General features: G+C 42.9%; 1 protein-coding gene across 2 annotated transcripts in view; it reads left to right on the forward strand.

Annotated features, from left to right (window-relative positions):
* Window positions 1-18,448, forward strand: part of cadpsa (Ca2+-dependent activator protein for secretion a) — a 603,717-nt gene that overhangs the window by 457,177 nt on the left and 128,092 nt on the right. Inside the window, exons 18-20 of one of the 2 annotated variants that reach the window (XM_070894664.1) lie at window positions 2,511-2,667; window positions 4,079-4,220; window positions 16,846-16,980. In XM_070894664.1, the coding sequence (XP_070750765.1) occupies window positions 2,511-2,667; window positions 4,079-4,220; window positions 16,846-16,980 (434 nt within the window). The remainder of the gene's footprint in view (window positions 1-2,510; window positions 2,668-4,078; window positions 4,221-16,845; window positions 16,981-18,448) is intronic. The other variant, XM_070894665.1, reaches the window with a different exon arrangement.

Raw genomic sequence — 18,448 nt, forward strand, 5'->3', positions numbered from 1 at the left:
CGTCCCAGTAGTGCCCCAGACCCAAACTTCAATTCCGCCCCCTGCAGCATCGCTGGGAGCAAACACCTGCAGCTGCAGGGAGGCGTCCATCGGGAGAGGGAGGCCGGGCGCTTTGGGGACGATGCTTCAAGGCGACATGGCCAAGGTAAGTAAAATAAAATGCTGAAATGCTCTTCCTGCTTTTTTTCCCGATGGTCTTCACTCCTGATTGATCAGCACGGCACTCTGCTGCAGTGCATGCATCGGGCGGGATTGCGGCTGCTGTCGGGGTCCAGGTAAGTTTTTCCTTTGCAGAGCCTGCAGCGATGGCCCTTCCCTTTAAGGGAAGGAAGGAGCCTTCCAATGTGGCAGTGCTGCACGGCCCAGTGTACGGTGCTGCACAGCTACCACCCTGCCTGTTACCGATTGCGCTCCAGGAAGGAAGTGGAGCGCTTGATTTAATGCTCCACCTCCTTCCTGGAGCGCAAACACTGAATTTTTTAAAAGTTAAAAAACATTAGCATCTGCCACTAATTTTTTTCTACTTTTAAAATTTAGCGACCCAACCGAGGCACTCCCGAATTTCTCCGCCTATAAATTTCCCACTGGAAAAGAAAAATGGGTTTAGTATCTTAATGTAAAGAAAGCTTTTCCAATGCCTTCATTCATTCCTATTAGAAGAAGATACCAACATTTTCTGGGGTAAAGTGTTCTCCGCTCATGTCCTCGCTGAGGGCGTCTTGTCCAACTAAAAGTTGCAGGTAACCAAATTTGAATATATCAGGACTGGCTCCACCACTACTAACTGTACAAAGAGAAAAAACTGGGTTTACTAACCATTTCTATGTATCAGGTATTGTAAAAACAAAAATTAACCTACATCAGGATTGATCTATGGATTTGACTATCGTTTAGGACAAGATAGAGATCCAAAATTGGACTTGTGTACAAAACAAGATCGATCAAATTTAAAATGTAAAATACGCCTTTTAAAATATCATTACACTACACAATGGAATATCTTGATGATTGCTGTTATTAAATGTAGGTGACTGATAATATTTGGTTATTGCAGTCACAACCAAGACCCAGAATTGGCCCAGAATTTGCTGGGAAAATAACGGCCAGTTTAATGTTAATACTAATATTACAATAATCGAATCTTTCTTTCCGTCTTTCTATTCTGCTGTCTGTATATAATTTGATTCTAATTCACCCAATTTCCTTATCCGTCATTCTTCTGACTCTTTCTCTATCCTTAAATTTCATTGGTTAAGGAGATATACCGTTGGTCCCGTTTGTTCCACGCACTCCCAAAACTTTGAAGCACAAAACCTTTTTGAACTGATGGGTGAGGAAAAAGATCTAACCAATGGGGCACGCCCCAAAATGCCCCACTCCAGCAAATTCTGGGCTATTTCATTTATTTTAGCTAGCTGGTGGCCCCATGGTGCCATCTGTCAGTTTGCCAAGCCACAAATTGGGAGACCCAGCCTTAGTTATCATTTCCACTTGGGTATTCCTAAAACGCTAAGTAGCTAGGTCATTGGCCAACAGCACTGAGCAGAGGTGAGGCATCAAACTGACAGGATAGGACGAGACTTGTTAGAGGTTCTGCTTCAGGTTGTGATTTAGAACCCCCTGACCATGGAACAACATTTCCAGAGACCGTGGAATTGCGCACAGTAACTCACTCGTCATCCCAGCTAGACTCCAGGGTGAGCAACCTCAGAAGATTACAAAAGGGGAGTCACTGAGCATAAAATTCATTAAAAATACAACCAGAATTTCAAATATAATTTCATATTTATGATCAGTTATTAAAAATGTTATGTTAATTAGTGTAATATCAGACCATAAAAAATATACAAAGCAATCTATGTAAAATGAGACTGGCATTAGGTTGCCTCAGCATTTTTGTATAAAGTTCCATTGCTGGCGCCACTCATGTTGCATGTTACTAGCCAGCAACAGATACACGACAGACATGCATGCATTTTCAACACATTCACATCTCAGTAACCCAGGATGTGAATGTAACTCCCAAAAACTCATTGGAAGCCTGCCTAAAAGGCTGGAAAGCATGTACAAGTCGTGGTGCATGAATATTTGGAGTGCGAACTAAAAATAGCCAACCTATCTAAAAAAGCATTGTCTTGTAGTAAGCTGGTAAATGGCATGACTTCAGTGAGTTATTGTTAAGAGAACAACAAAAATTTGGATTATTTTACCTGTATATGTTGCTCAAACCACAAATGATTGTAATGTCCTATGTCGTACAAAGTTTGGGAAGACAGACTCTATTTATCTTCTCCATCGGATCAAATTGGATTGAGAAAGAGGTTTATATACTTCTGTTCTTGAGGCCTCATATCAGGATGCTTGTTTCTTTACAATAACTCCTTTGATTCTATAATATGAACATCTACCCTAGAGTTAGACCCAACACAGATTACTACAGAGCTTTACGAAGTGGTTGAGAGATTTTATTTGTATTCATTCTTTTTTTCCTCTGGCTTTGTCCTTCGAAGGCCTTTGCTTGGTGGTCAGATTTGATGGTTGAACATGCCGAGACTTTCCTGTCACTGTTTGCGGTCGACATGGACACTGCTCTGGAGACACAGGCCCCGGACACCTGGGACAGCTTCCCTTTATTTCAACTGCTCAATGATTTCCTGAGGAGTGATTGTATGTATCACTTTTTAATAAAAAAAAGTTTAATATATTGTTTAACTATTATTTTCTTGATTAATTCTTAGCTTTATCAATGAAAGTCTTTATTACAATAAATCTTGATCAGTTTTGTTAAACCCCAGAACTCCACATGAAAGGGGTTTGGGAATGTAAGGGAGAATCAGTAGAGTACACAGCCGAGAAATTGGAGCTGTACAGGTATAAAACGGGCACAACGAGTGCCAATTTTGGAGACCAACATCATGTGCCCCAACGACGACCGGAAGACGTCCAACCCAATATTGGGTGTGGCCATTTTTCAGGTGGTCAGCCAAAACAGGAGTTACGCCCTTTGCATAAGGAGTCTAATGCTTTTTTTGAGACAAAGAAATTGGGCTACCCTGAGGAAGCAGGCACTGCATCTGCTCCACTCTGGTTTTCCTGGCATTGATGAGGCCTAGCAAGTGGCTACCACCAAAAAGGTAAGTCAAAAAAATGTACAGTTTGCTATGGAACCAGGAGGAACAGGAGTGCTCCACTGGCTGCACAGCATTCCTGACTGCTGTTGTCCACAATCAGCTCCCGTCCCCCACTGCCCCCCGCCCCCAGCACTTAGCTCAGGTCACTGCCAGAATACACTCCCACAGAAAGGCACGCTGCCTGTGGAGGTACGACAGGTGCCGCAGATTATTCAAACGAGGCTTGAGGTCCAATTTTCGTCTGGCCTTGGGTCTTTCCGTTCAGGAGCGTGTTGCAGCCACACTGCCACCTCCACACTAAAATCCGGATGCTGACAAATCTCTGCCCCATGGTGTTTATAACAAGCAGCTGATAATCCTAAACTGTTTGCAAAAAATTTCCTGATTACCATTTAGCTTCTTCATAGAGTTATTACCGAATATTTTTTTAATCAAACTGGCCTTAGAGGGGATGCATCACGCATTCACCAGATGGGTATAAGGGTTAAATAATGAGGACAGGTGGCATAAGCGTGGCTTATATTCCCTTCAGTGTAGAAGTTTCAGAGATGATCTGATCAAGGTGTGTCAAATGTTAAAAGGGTTTGATAGGGTAAATATGGAGAAACTATTTCCTCTGGTGGGGAAACCAAGGGCAAGGGGATATAATTTTTAAATTAGAGCTAATCCATTCAGCTGCAAAATCACAAAACCCGGTAGAAATTTGGAACTCTCTCCCACAAAAGGCTGTGGACCTTGGACATTGTAGCTTTCAAGACTGAAATAGATAGATTTTTGTCAAAGATATGGAGCAAAGGCAGGAAAATAGAGTTCAGGCACATGTCAGCCATGATCTAATTGAATGGCAGAGCAGGCATGAGGGGCTGAATGGCCTATTCATGTTCCCAATCTTTCAAAGTTCCTAATACTGCAACTTAATAAACCTGTTTCTTAATTTTCAATTTTAGATAATCTGTTGAATGGAAAATTCCACAAACACCTTCAAGATGTCTTCGCTCCTCTTGTGGTTAGATATGTTGACTTGATGGAGTCATCTATTGCACAGTCGATTCACAGGGGTTTTGACCGCGAATCATGGGAACCTGTAAAGTAAGGACACCTCATTTGATATATTTTGAGTTTGGATGCTGATGGATGAAGATTTACACAAGTGGTGACTAAATTGGCTGCAGTCAGTACCAAGCTATCACATGTTATGTGAATCAGCATAGTCTTCAAACTGAACGTCTTGATGCGCAGTTAAATTAACTATCAGCATTCAACTTAAAGGAAAACTCCAGGTTGTAGAATTAGAAATGTTTTCAGTTTGCTATATTCATTTTTCTGATTATGTTTTGGTTGTTTCCACTTTGTGCAGGATTTTTTTATTGGCATAATAAACTTTCATTCAATGGATTGATTTTCCCACTCCTCTGTTTTTCCTGCCACTCTATAAGACCCTGGTGTCATAGTGCAGAAGCTTCAGTGCCAAGGCTGAAAAAGATGTGCCAAAACAAAGGCAGTATTTGCCGTGAATGTGCGCATAACTGGAAAATTATACAGGCCCAGATTTTTCCTTTCTCCATGACTGCATGTGCCCAGGGTACACCGTTGTAAGCGTTGTAAAAGGCCCCACAAGTTCCTGATTTCTGCATGCGATCTGCTGAAGTCCACCTTGACAAATCTACCGCACCGACCCAAAAATCACTTTCGCTGGCGCGGAGTTGAGGTATTTGCCCAACTACTGCCCAGCAAATGCCCACGAAATCCATACACCTGGCAAAAGGAGGCATAGGGCCTACTTTCACCAGCATAAGGGTAAATATAAATGTTAAATTAAAAATTTAAAAATTAAAACATATTCACAAATATTTCAAATTAGCTTATGTAAATTTTGGCCCCGGATTAAAATGTTTAAAATTGTTTTTCCAAACATTAAATTTATTATTGTAATTGTTTCATTGAAAGGGACTTTTAATTACATTTATTTATTTTTATTCCAGTTGTGTAAATTATTTAATTGTTTAGGGATTCCTCGTAAACTTATGGGGATCCGTTGGTAAATAGAATCCCCCATAAGCACATGAGGAATCTTCCTTTCTGATAGGAGGACCTGGCCCACGTGATCCCAGGGACACTTCCGAACCACCTGTGTACCCTGGGATCCATGGGCCTTTACGCAGGCCTACGCTTGCAGACCCAGGTCCCAAAGTCTGCGAAACCCGGGAGCCAGCAGGTAGGTGCAGATTTTTAAAATCAGGTTCGAGGCGTACTCCAGAGGTAAGCCTCCGACCACAAATTCTGGCCCTATGTGTCTCACTTGTACAGTTGACGTAATCGGAACACAGATTCATATGGTTGGAAAGTCTGACATGCCAATCAAATTCATGTTGTTAATACTGTGAGATGCATTATGGAAGTAATTTGATGGAAACGGAAGAGAGGACTGCTACCAGTAAATTTCAATTAAATAAAATGAGAAGAGGGTGAGGTTTGAAGGTAAAGTACTGAAATTCTGATCACAAACTTAAAAGTGGAAAGGTTGAATAGGGCCTGGAGTTTTCCTTTAAATGTTTCACACTTAGATTTCCAGACTAAGTTTTAAAACTGCATTTAGCAAACTTAATTAAGCAGAATGTAAAATCATTGAATGATGTAAAGTAGTGACACATGAAGATACTTAAATTAGAAATTATGCGGGTAATTTTCACTTTGGATGCGAGTTGAAAAGTGATGGTTGCAGATCAGTCGCCCGTTAAAATCCCTGCCCAACTTTCCTGTCATTAAAGTCAGTTGCAATGAAAAGCGGACAGGGCGTATAATGGGTGGCCGATCGCAACCACCAGCTTTCCACTCGCACTTAAAATGAAAATGACCCCATATGCTTCCAGTTACGTATTGCACAGTGGACGTTTAGGTGCAAAGAAGATGAAAAATTAATGTACAGTATACATTTGAGGATTTGTTCTGTACTTTATAACATTTAGCAATGTACATTAATACATCCATGCATTGTCCTCCCAGTGAACGTGCAAACCAGATTCAAGCAAATACAAACTACATTGACAAATTTCTCTCATTTTTCTCAGTAAACTCAGTAAACAAACTTCCCAATATGAAACACAGCCAATATGGCTAGCAAGGTCCTACTTTTGTAAAGGCACAGTTAGGTTAGTGGTTATGGCACTGAATTAGCAAGCCAGAGGTTCTGAGTTAAAATCTTGCAAAGTTGGGAAACTGATTTCAATAAATTTGATCGTTCATGTAGGGGCAGAGGACATGGCTAAAGTATTAAATGAGTACTTTGCATCTGTGAAGTTTGCAGTAAAAGAGGAGAGGGAAGTTATGGACAGGATAGTAATAGCTGGAGAAGACCTACTACATAGATTAGAATTACTGAAAGTCATCTGGTCCACATGGAATGCATCCTAGGTTGCTGATAGAAGCAAAGGTAGATATAGCAGAGGATTTGGTCACAATCTTTCAATCCTCACTGAATATAGGAGTTGTGCGGAGGACTGGAGGGTTGCTAATGTTATAGCACAATTCAAGAAAGGGGAAAGAGATACATGTGGAAACTACAGGCCAATCAACCTAACATTGGTGGTGAGGAAGTCACTGGAAACCATTATCAGGGACAAAATAAACTTTAATTTGGAAAGGCATGGGTTAATCAAGGAGAACCGGTATGACCGTTGAAGGCAAATCATGTTTAACGAACTTGTTTAATTCTTTGATGAGGTAACAGAGAAGGTAATCAAAGTAGTGCAGAAGAAGTTGTGTATATGGACTTTCAGAAGACATTCAATAAAGTGCCACACAGGAGGCGTATTAAGATGGAAGTCCATGGAATTAAGGGGGAATTGGTGGTACGGATACGAAATTCGCTCAGTGACAGCAAGCAGAGGATGATGGTGGTGAATGGATGTTTTTTGACTGGGAGGTGGTTTGCAGTGATGATTCCCTCAAGGGTCAGTTTTGGGCCCATTACTTTTTTCAATTTTTATAAACGACCTAGACTCCGATGTAGGGAGCAACATTATAAAGTTTGCAGATAATCGAAATTTGGCAACGTAGTAGATAGTGATGAGGATAATTATGGGCTTCAAGATGACATAGACAGGATGGTGAAATGGGCAGAAGGATTTGCAGATGTATCTGTCCATGACAGCATTAGTAGCAGTGACCGCCGCACAGTCCTTGCGGAGACGAATTCCCATCTTCACACTGAGGACACCCTCCATCGTATTGTGTGACACTTCCACCATGCTAATTGGGATAGATTCAGAACAGATCTGGCAGCTCAAAACTGGGCATCCATGAGGCGCTGTGGGCCATCAGCAGCAGTAGAATTGTATTCCACCACAATCTGTAACTTCATGGCCCGGCATATCCCTCACTCTACCATTACGATCAAGCCAAGGGACCAATCTTCGTTCAATGAGGAGTGCAGAAGAGCATGCCAGGAGCAGCACCAGGTGTTCCTAAAAATGAGGTACCAACCTGGGGAAGCTACAACACAGGGCTAAACGCATGCCAAGCAGCGGAAGCAGCATGCTATAAACAACTAAGTGATCCCACAATCAACAGATCTGATCAAAACTCTGCAGTCCTGCCGCATCCAATCATGAATGGTGGTGGGCAATTAGACAAAAAACAGGAGGAAGAAGCTCCATGAATATCCCCATCCTCAATGATGGCGGAGCCCAGCACGCGAGTGCAAAAGACAAGGCTGAAGCGTTTGCAACCATCTTCAGCCAGAAGTGCCAAGTGGATAATCCATATCGGCCTCCTCCTGAGTTCTCCACCATCACAGAAGCCAGTCTTCAGCCAATTTGATTCACTCCACGTGATATCAAGAAGCGGCTGAGGACACTGGATACAGCAAAGGCTATGGACCCCGATAACATCATAAGGACATAAGAACATAAGAATTAGGAACAGGAGTAGGCCATCTAGCCCCTCGAACCTGCTCTGCCATTCAACAAGATCATGGCTGATCTGGCCGTGGACTCAGCTCCACTTACCCGCCCGCTCCCCATAATCCTTAATTCCCTTATTGGTTAAAAATCTATCTATCTGTGATTTAAATACATTCAATGAGCTCGCCTCAACTGCTTCCTTGGGCAGAGAATTCCACAGATTCACAACCCTCTGGGAGAAGAAATTCCTCAACTCAGTTTTAAATTGGCTCCCCCGTATTTTGAGGCTGTGCCCCTAGTTCTAGTCTCCCTGACCAGTGGAAACAACCTCTCTGCCTCTATCTTGTCTATCCCTTTCATTATTTTAAATGTTTCTATAAGATCACCCCTCATCCTTCTGAACTCCAACGAGTAAAGACGCAGTCTACTCAATCTATCATCATAAGGTAACCCCCTCATCTCCGGAATCAGCCTAGTGAATCGTCTCTGTACCCCCTCCAAAGCTAGTGTATCCTTCCTTAAGTAAGGTGACCAAAACTGCTGCCTCACCAATACCCTGTACAGTTGCAGCAGGACCTCCCTGCTTTTGTACTCTATCCCTCTCGCAATGAAGGCCAACATTCCATTCGCCTTCCTGATTACCTGCTGCACCTGCAAGCTAATTTTTTGGGATTCATGCACAAGGACCCCCAGGTCCCTCTGCACCGCAGCATGTTGTAATTTCTCCCCATTCAAATAATATTCCCTTTTACTGTTTTTTTTTCCAAGGTGGATGACCTCACATTTTCTGACATTGTATTCCATCTGCCAAACCTTAGCCCATTTGCTTAACCTATCTAAATCTCTTTGCAGCCTCTCTGTGTCCTCTACACAACCCGCTTTCCCACTAATCTTTGTGTCATCTGCAAATTTTGTTACACTACACTTGTCCCCTCTTCCAGGTCATCTATGTATATTATAAACAGTTGTGGTCCCAGCACCGATCCCTGTGGCACACCACTAACCACCGATTTCCAACCCGAAAAGGACCCATTTATCCCGACTCTCTGCTTTCTGTTAGCCAGCCAATTCTCGATCCATGCTAATACATTTCCTCTGACTCTGCGTACCTTTATATTCTGCAGTAACCTTTTGTGAGGCACCTTATCGAATGCCTTTTGGAAATCTAAATATACCACATCCATCGGTACACCTCTGTCCACCATGCTCATTATATCCTCAAAGAATTCCAGTAAATTAGTTAAACATGATTTCCCCTTCATGAATCCATGCTGCGTCTGCTTGATTGCACTATTCCTATCTGGATGTCCCGCTATTTCTTCCTTCATGATAGCTTCAAGCATTTTCCTCACTACAAATGTTAAACTAACTGACCTATAGTTACCTGCCTTTTGTCTGCCCCCTTTTTTAAACAGAGGAGTGACATTAGCTGCTTTCCAATCCGCTGGTACCTCCCCAGAGTCCAGAGAATTTTGGTAGATTATAACGAATGCATCTGCACTAACTTCCGCCATCTCTTTTAATACCCTGGGATGCATTTCATCAGGACCAGGGAACTTGTCTACCTTGAGTCCCATTAGCCTGTCCAGCACTACCCCCCTAGTGATAGTGCTGAAGACTTGCGCTCCAGAACTAGCCGCGCCTCTAGCCAAGCTGTTTCAGTACAGCTACAACACTGGCGTCTACTCGACAATGTGGGAAACTGCCCAGATTTGTCCCGTCCACAAAAAGCAGGACAAATAACATTCGGCCAATTACTGCCCCATCAGTCTACTCTCAATCATCAGCAAAGTGATGGATAGTGTCGTCAGCAGTGCAATCAAGCAGCATTTACTCCCCAATAATGTGCTCACCGATGCTCAGTTTGGGTTCCGCCAGAACCGCTCAGCTCCAAACCTCATTAAAGCCTTAGTCCAAACATGGACAAAAGAGCTGAATTCCAGAGATGAGATGAGAGTGACTGCCCTTAACATCAAGGCAGCATTTGACTGAGTGTGGCATCAAGGAGCCCTAGTAAAATTGAACTCAATGGGAATCAGGGGGAAAACTCTCCACTGGTTGGAGTCATACCTAGCACAAAGGAAGATGGTTGTGGTGGTTGGAGATCAATCATCACAGCCCAAGGACATTGCTGCAAGAGTTCCTCAGGATAGTATCCTAGGCCCAACCATCTTTAGCTGCTTTATCAATGACCTTCCCTCCATCATAAGGTCAGAAGTGGGGATGTTTGCTGCTGATTGCACAGTGTTCAGTTCCATTCACAACTCCTCAGATAATGAAACAGTCGTGTCAGCATGCAGCAAGACCTGAATGACATTCAGGCTTGAGCTGGTAAGTGGCAAGTAACATTCGCACCACACAAGTGCCAGGCAATGACCATCTCCAACAGAGTCTAACCAACTCCCCTTGATATTGAACAGCATTACTATTGCCAAATCCCCTACCATCAATGTCCAAGGGTCACCATTGATCAGAAACATATATACCGTGGCAATAAGAGCAGGTCAGAGGCTAGGTATTCTGCGGCAAGTGTCTCACCTCCTGACTCCCCAAAGCCTTTCTACAAGGCACAAGTAAGGAGTGTGATGGAATACTCTCCACTTGCCTGGATGAGTGCAACTCCAACAACACTCAAGATGCTCGACACCATCCAGGACAAAGCAACCCGCTTGATTGGCACCCCATCCACTACCTTCGACATTCACTCCCTCCACCACCGGCGCACCGTGGCTACAGTGTGTACCATCGACAAGATAAACTGCAGCAACTCGCCAAAGCTTCTTCGGCAGCAACTCCCAAACCCGCGGCTGCTACCACTTGAAGGACAAGGGCAACAGGTGCATGGGAACACCATCACCTGCAAGTTCCCCTCCAAGTTGCTCACCATCCTGTCTCGGAAATGTATCGCTGTCCCTTCATCGCCGCTGGGTCAAAATCCTGGAATTCCCTCTCTAACAGCACTGTGGGAGTTCCTTCACCACAAGAACTGCAGCAGTTCAAGGTGGCGGTTTACCACCACCTTCTCAAGGGCAATTAGGGATTGGCAATAAATGCTGGCCTTGCCAGCGATCCCCACATCCCTGAAGAAATAATAAAGAAGAAAAAGAGACATGTCAAATTATACATTTTGGGAGGACTAATATGGAAAGACAGTACATTATAAATGGCATGATTTTGAAAAGTGTAGATGAGCAGAGAGACCTTGGAGTCTATATACACAAATCCTTAATGGTGGTACGGCAAGTTGATAAGGTGGTTAAATAAGGTAGGTCAATAACCTGAATTCATAGATTTAAAATCACTGAGGGGAGATCAGGAGAATTTTTTTCACTCAGTTGTCGGGATCTGAAAAGCTCTACCTGAATAGGTGGTAGAAGCTGATTCCATAAAAAAATGTAAAATGGAGTTGGAGAGGTGCTTGAGGATGAAGAACTTACAGTAAAAAAATGGGGATGTGGGACTAAGGACAGCTGCTCTCTCAAAGATCCAGCGCAGGCACGACGGGTCGAATGGCTTCCCTCAGTCTTGTAATTTTTGATGATTCTATGATTTGCAGACAAGCAGTAAAAGCGATTGTTTTTTTTAATCCAACGGATTCACTAATGTTTTTCAGTGAGGGGACTCCTCCAGTCCTACTCACTGTGGCTTACATGTAACTCCAGTCCCACACTTCCTGGTTGCCGTTTAATGCCCTCAAGGCAACTAAGTATGGTCAATAAATTCTGCCATATAAAATTAATGATGCCTAGTCTGCTGAGTTTGCTGCTCTTATATTGGGTGCTACAATTGCCCTTCTTGCCACTAAATTAAGGAGGGAAAGGATCAGCCAGAGTTTGTGGATCACTATCCGGTAATTCCTGCTGCAGGTGTTTGTGAGGGAAAGTCCAGTAAAGCCAGGATTGGGAATTGACGATAATTCCTCCATTAATGATCAGCCTGTTACCACACATTGGCCGGAATTTTCCGTGGGGGTCAGCGGGTGCGATCGGTGGTGGGACGGGTGGGAAATTAGTTTTTTTTTTACAGCGGGTAAGGAACCTGTCATCCCACCACAACACACCTTTCCCAATGGCGCGTCTGTGATCTCGGATCGGGCCCGACCCGCAGAGGCGGGCGACCCAATTAAAGCAATTATTGGCTTGTTGAAAGACCCTTAATAATAGATTTAACCTTACCTTTTAACTTTAACTACCACCCACGTGATTCACATTGCACGTGCACCACGTCTGTTAACCTGAGACGGGAGTTGAATGGCCATTGAATCAGCTGATTGATTGACAGTTTGAAATGTACTACAAAAGCTCCCATCTCGTAGCTGTTCACATTTCGAGCACAGAAGCTGTTGCTTCTTCCATTTGGAACATAGATTGAACTTTGTGCAGGCTGCAAGTGTTTGGAGCAAACTCTCCATCCAGTGTCACCTCATGGGAAGAACCTCTCTCACCATTAACAGATCGCTTCTGTCATCGCAATTTCACCTGCCATCTATTCCATCAGCATGGGTACTGTTTATACTATTTAACCTTGGTCCTCAGAATCTGACCACACTCCGCCCCAACACCAGCATCACCAACAACACCATCAACTTTCTCCGCAATTACCTGATGCGGCACAGGACAGAGGGCATCAGCACCCGAGCACATTGCTACCCGGAAGGCCAGGGATGGCCTCACCATGGCCAGAATAACTTCACGACACTGTACACCCTGGCTGCCACATGATATGCCAGGTTGGCAACATCCCACACCAGCACCATAAAGCATCCTTACAATGTACAGGCCATTCCTTTCACACACATCACCATTGCGGGGGTACTGTTATGTCTCACTATTCACTACAACTCACTAAGCCACTTCCAAAGGTGCACACAAATCTGTCCAAGAACGCAAAGTGTTCAAAATAAAGGTTTCAATGTTTGACAGCACATTAACAGAAACTTTACATGAATATTGCATAAAACACCCAAGTGGCTACTCTTGTGTGTTGTTGGTATGATTGCACTAGGATGAGGGTGAATGTGAGCAGAGCTAGTGAGATGCAGATGTGATAGTGTAGATAGAGAGAGAGGGATGGGTGAAGGTGCAAGGGAAGTTGGTGAGAGTAAGGATGTGCAGGGGGAGGGTAGGGAAGGCAGAGTGGTGGGGACCTGATGAGAGGCACAGTAGGATGACGGTGAGTGCGGCTTTGTACTCACGTCTCCTGATCTACTGAGATCTTTGAAAGGTTTGCGCCACTGCAGTCAGGTCCTCCTGACAACATCCCTGCTTGTGCCCTCCACTGCAATGTGCAACCAGGCTGTCATGGTCACTTAGGGAGTTGTTTTCTGCCCATCGGAAGGGAAGGGGGACCTCCCTGCGTTCTCTGACTCCTTCCATATGCATATGGTGGGAGTGATGGGAGAACCTGGATGCAACCCTGCACCTCTGTGCAGTTATTATCCGTGTTTGCAGCACTTCAATGCTGTAGAATACTGACAGCACAAACGTCAAAAGCAAGGTGGCCATGGTCCCTTTAGGAAACCGTCACAAGATGCGTCATGAATGACATCACCAGACCTGCTCCATCTAATTCGGCCGGGGAAGGCGCCGGGCGGGCTTAACAAGCCCCATTGAAGTAAGTTCATTTTAGGCAGCGGGATGCAGCCAGCCTGCCACTAGCCACACCAGACCCGCTGAGGTGAGCAGACTGCACCACCTCAGGCTGGGCGGCGGCAGACTGGGCTGACTGGGTGACCGCAAGCGGCAAGTGCCATGGCAGTGGTGGGATCAGGAATGCTGTCATCGTGAGAAAGGACAGCAGATTCCTGCTCCGCTGAACCACTGCCACTCCCCCGGGGCCGCACCTCCGCATCCCCACCAATCTCCTGGAGCACGGTTTAGTGGGCTGCTGTTACACTGTGAGATCCCCGGTGGACTGTGGTGGTCCCAGTGGTGAAAAGTTAACGCCCCAAGTGGGGCATTACTGAATTCCGCCCTCCCCAGTGTATTTTCAGCAATACTGTCAAACCTATGTGAAACCCGTGGCATTTTTGTCTATTTAAAGGATCACTGGGGCCTGCTGTCAAATAGTCTCTCAAAAATGGTAATAATGCAGAGGAAAAATGGGTGCTGATCATTTTGCCTCTAAATGGTACTGCACCCAAACTTCCTTTAGTTTTTCCGATGTCTGTCCCTGACTGTGCCTGAAGAGGGCACAGTGATATAAATTTCATGCAAATAAATGTCAGGGTATTGCAGCCAGATTATCAGCAACAAGTGTAGTCCACAGGCAAATATGATGCTACTGATTCTTGAGCTGCTGTTATGACACTACTCATCTTGAGAAACAAGTTTGCCTTTATTTTTGGCTTTTTGAATAAAAAATGGTGTTGCTGTTTTAGGACATGCAATATAAACGCACAAGAGGGCTAGATTGATCAATCTGCAACTTACATTTCCCAGTTTAATTCCTTTTCTTTGAACTCAAGGTAGAGTTCTAAAGTCTTCAGTGTTTATGCTGTGCTGAACTTCAGACTTTTTAAATCCAAATACTCAGGTGTATACCATTTCCTCCAGTGTAGTGAATCAATCACCAAGGTGAAGTCCATCATTGCCTGGAGACATGCAATAGATGAATGGCTAACTTTCGTGTCAGAGCAGGCACTTTCTAACATCTCATCAATAATGCTGTTAAAATAATACAGATGGAAAACCCACACTGGCTGAATGTCTAGTGGGAAAGGTTTCCACTAGCAGACACTAGAAGTATGAAATTTATTGACTGTAAATGTGGTAATGTATGGTTGTTCTGGTTCCAGTCCAGTACCCATTTCTATTGTGTTTTTGGTTGTTATACTCAATCTAATCAGAATGACATGTACTCTTTGTGTTTTTAAATACCCATTAAGGTTAAAGGTAAGGGTTGTTGCTAACATGGCTAGAAATTTTGAATATTTGTATTTCACTCCATTAGTGATTTATTCTTGTGCTCTTCCGACATGGCAAAGTTCTGATTTGCAGCTGTTTCATTATATTTTGCAAATTTAGCATTTTTAAAGATATTAATTATATTTATTCCAAATTATTGTATGAACTCCTATTTCCATGAACAATGCATTGTATGTATATAAACCACCACCAACAACAGTAACTTGTATTTATATAGCACCTTTAACATAGTAAAATGTCCCAAGACGCTTCACAGGAGTATTATGAGATTTAAAAAATTAACACCAAGCCGCATAAGGAGAAATTAGGGCAGAAGACCAAAAGCTTGGTCAAATAGGTTTATTTTAAGGAGCATCTTGAAGGAGGAAAGAGAGATAGAGAGGCAGAGAGGTTTAGGCAGGAAGTTCCAGAGCTTGGGGCCTAGGCAACAGAAGGGATGGCCACCAATGGTTGAGCGACTATAATCAGGGATGCTCAAGAGGGCAAAGTTAGAGGAGCGCAGACATTTCGGGAGGTTGTGAGGCTGGAAGAGGTTACAGAGATAGGGAGAGTCGAGGCCATGGAGGAATTTGAAAACAAGGATAAGAATTTTAAAGTCAAGGCGTTGCTTAACTGGGAGCCAATGTAGGTCAGCGAGCACAGGGGTGATGGGTGAGCGGGACTTGGTATGAGTTAGGACGTGGGCAGCCGGGTTTTGGATCACCTCTAGTTTAGGTAGGGTTGAATGTGGGAGGCCAGCCAGGAGTGTGTTGGAATTGTCGAGTCTAGAGGTAACAAAGGCATGGATGAGGGCTTCTGCAACGGATGAGCTAAGGCAAAGGCGGAGATGGGCGATGTTACGGAATGGAAATAGGTGGTCTTAGTTATGCTGCGGCTATGTAGTCGAAACCTCATTTCAGGGTCAAATATGACACCAAGGTTGCAAATCGTCTAGTTCAGCCTCAGACAGAAGTTGGGGAGAGGGATGGAGTCAGTGTCTAGGGAACGGAGTTTATGGCGGGGACTGAAAACAATGGCTTCGGTCTTCCCAATATTCAATTGGAGAAAATTTCTGCTCATCCAGAACTGGATGTCAGACAAGCAGTCTGACAACTTGGAGACCGTAGAGGGGTCGAGAGAAGTGGTAGTGAGGTAGAGCTGGGTGTCATCAGCGTACATGTGGATACGGATGCTGTGAAACTATTAAAATTAGTTACCCATTACAAATTAATACACAAGATCATCATTATCCATTTTATCATGATTATTAAATACATCCCTAACAAAAAGTATTAATTTGATGACTGTTCTAGAATCAGAGATTTCCTTAGCCTACTTACAACACAGTAGTTGAGATTTTTTTTACATTCCTATATATCTCTAACGTTTTAATTGGGGGGGGGGAGGTGGTACTGCACTTGGGAGTAGACAAATGTTTTTTGCTAAGCATATGAAGTTACATTTTTTAAATATTTTACTAATCTGAGGGAGTGCTTATAATGGCAGATAACTGTGCACAAAGCAAAGAGTACTCCACATTCAGGGAAGTTGTGAATGAACAAAAAGATTATTTAAATATAATAACATATTTCATACCACAAGCTATGTTTTTTTTTGTATCTGTCAATAATCTACTTATTTGTTTCGATGCTTCTTGATGAATGGTATCCTCTTCCTTATTTTCTCTAACTTTGCTTGTTTCTTGCTATTGCAACACTCAGAAAATCCACAGCAAGCTCACATCTCACATACACATGCTTAAATAGCCCGATTTTTTTGTAATTCGTTTTTTATTGCTGTGAATTTTGTGATAGTTTTGCAGATTTATTTAGAGGTGTCACATGCTTCCACATCTGCATCTACATTGTCACTGTTATGGTATTTTCTTTCTGTCTGTTTCTTCCACAGGAGTTTAACAAGTAATCTGCCCAATGTGAATCTACCAAATGTGAATCTCCCCAAAGTACCAAATCTACCAGTTAACCTCCCACAAATGCCTAGTTTTTCTGCTTCGTCATGGATCGCTACTATATATGATGCTGAGTGTGTATTCAATACACGTTAGGTCTGATTTGTCACCTATAGTAACCTGGCATGAATTTGTCCTTTATTTACTTGCTTTTCAATCAAGAATTTGGGTAAGAATAAACCAAGCCAGAATGCCATTAATCCTTCAGTGAAAATGTCTTTTTTAGATTTCTCAGGAAAAATAGCTGCTAATGTTTTTGTGTACTTAGAAACATAGCAAATAGGTGCAGGAGTAGGTCATACGGCCCTTCGAGCCTGCACCACCATTCAATAAGATCATGGCTGATCATTCCCTCAGTACCCCTTTCCTGCTTTCTCTCCATACCCCTTGATCCCTTTAGCCGTAAGGACCATATCTAACTACCTCTTGAATATATCCAATGAACTGGCATCAATAGTTTACATTGCCCTTTCCTCATTTACAAATAATGTTTTATTTTATTACATTTTGAAACAAGCTTTTTTTTATAACATTTTGGAAACAATATAAATTTTAGAAGCTTGTAGCTTATAAATATCGAATTCAGGGATACTCGCACCTATTGGGAGTGGAAGATTCTCTCAGCAGTGTTTTTCACTTTCATGTATATGCTAGGTAATGTACAACCCAGCAGGCATCACACACTACTCGTGATGTATTGTATCAGACTTTATTAATCACCCACATTTATAAAAAATATGCAGTACTAGCGCAGCCCTTGTGTGGTTGCAAGTCACCTCATAGCCATACTTGAGATATAGGGCTAGCCCTTAAACATCTTGTTGCTCAACGTCTCACAGATCATCAAAAGTACCTGGAAAAGCTTTAACATTGTATTGGTTACACCACAGGCAGAATTCAGTATCCCTAAATCTCAGTGAGTTAGACATGTTACCCAGTGGTTTAACTGTAACAATGAATAGCTGGCAATAGCACTATTGCCGAATTAGGAACTAAACAACTAGATACAAGACCGAAACATTTTAGTTTCAGTTCCCAAAGGTAGTTGTTCCCTTGTATTTGTGCATTTTTGTAAATGCCCTCATTTGAATTATTTAAAAGGAAACATTCTAACAGAGTGATGTGTAAAGTTGTTAGCTGTATGCACATTTAACAGTTTAAATGTGTTTAAATTGCTCAAAGCATGGTATACAGCACTGCAAAGTGGAATCATTCCAAGGCGAGAAAAAACATGTTCATGCCAGGTTGACTATATGGAAGACTAGATTAGGAAACATATGAAAATGGAAAGCGTAAATCCTTTTCCATTTCCCTCTGTTTGCATGCTGTGTAATAGTTTGGAAAGATATGAATCAATCATCACAGGAAAGCTAAGTCAACAACCACAATCAAATCTTGATAGTGTGTGCCCCATCCTCATGCCCAGGCTCTCCGTTCTAGCACTATTGCTGCCATTAGACTACCCCACATTGACTCACAATTTATTTGTGATTACATTTGATACCATGAGACATTCAGTATAGTGTGCAACTCATTATAACA

The sequence above is a fragment of the Pristiophorus japonicus genome, chromosome 12 (genome assembly GCF_044704955.1).
Source record: "Pristiophorus japonicus isolate sPriJap1 chromosome 12, sPriJap1.hap1, whole genome shotgun sequence".
NCBI classification, from domain to species: Eukaryota; Metazoa; Chordata; class Chondrichthyes; family Pristiophoridae; genus Pristiophorus; species Pristiophorus japonicus.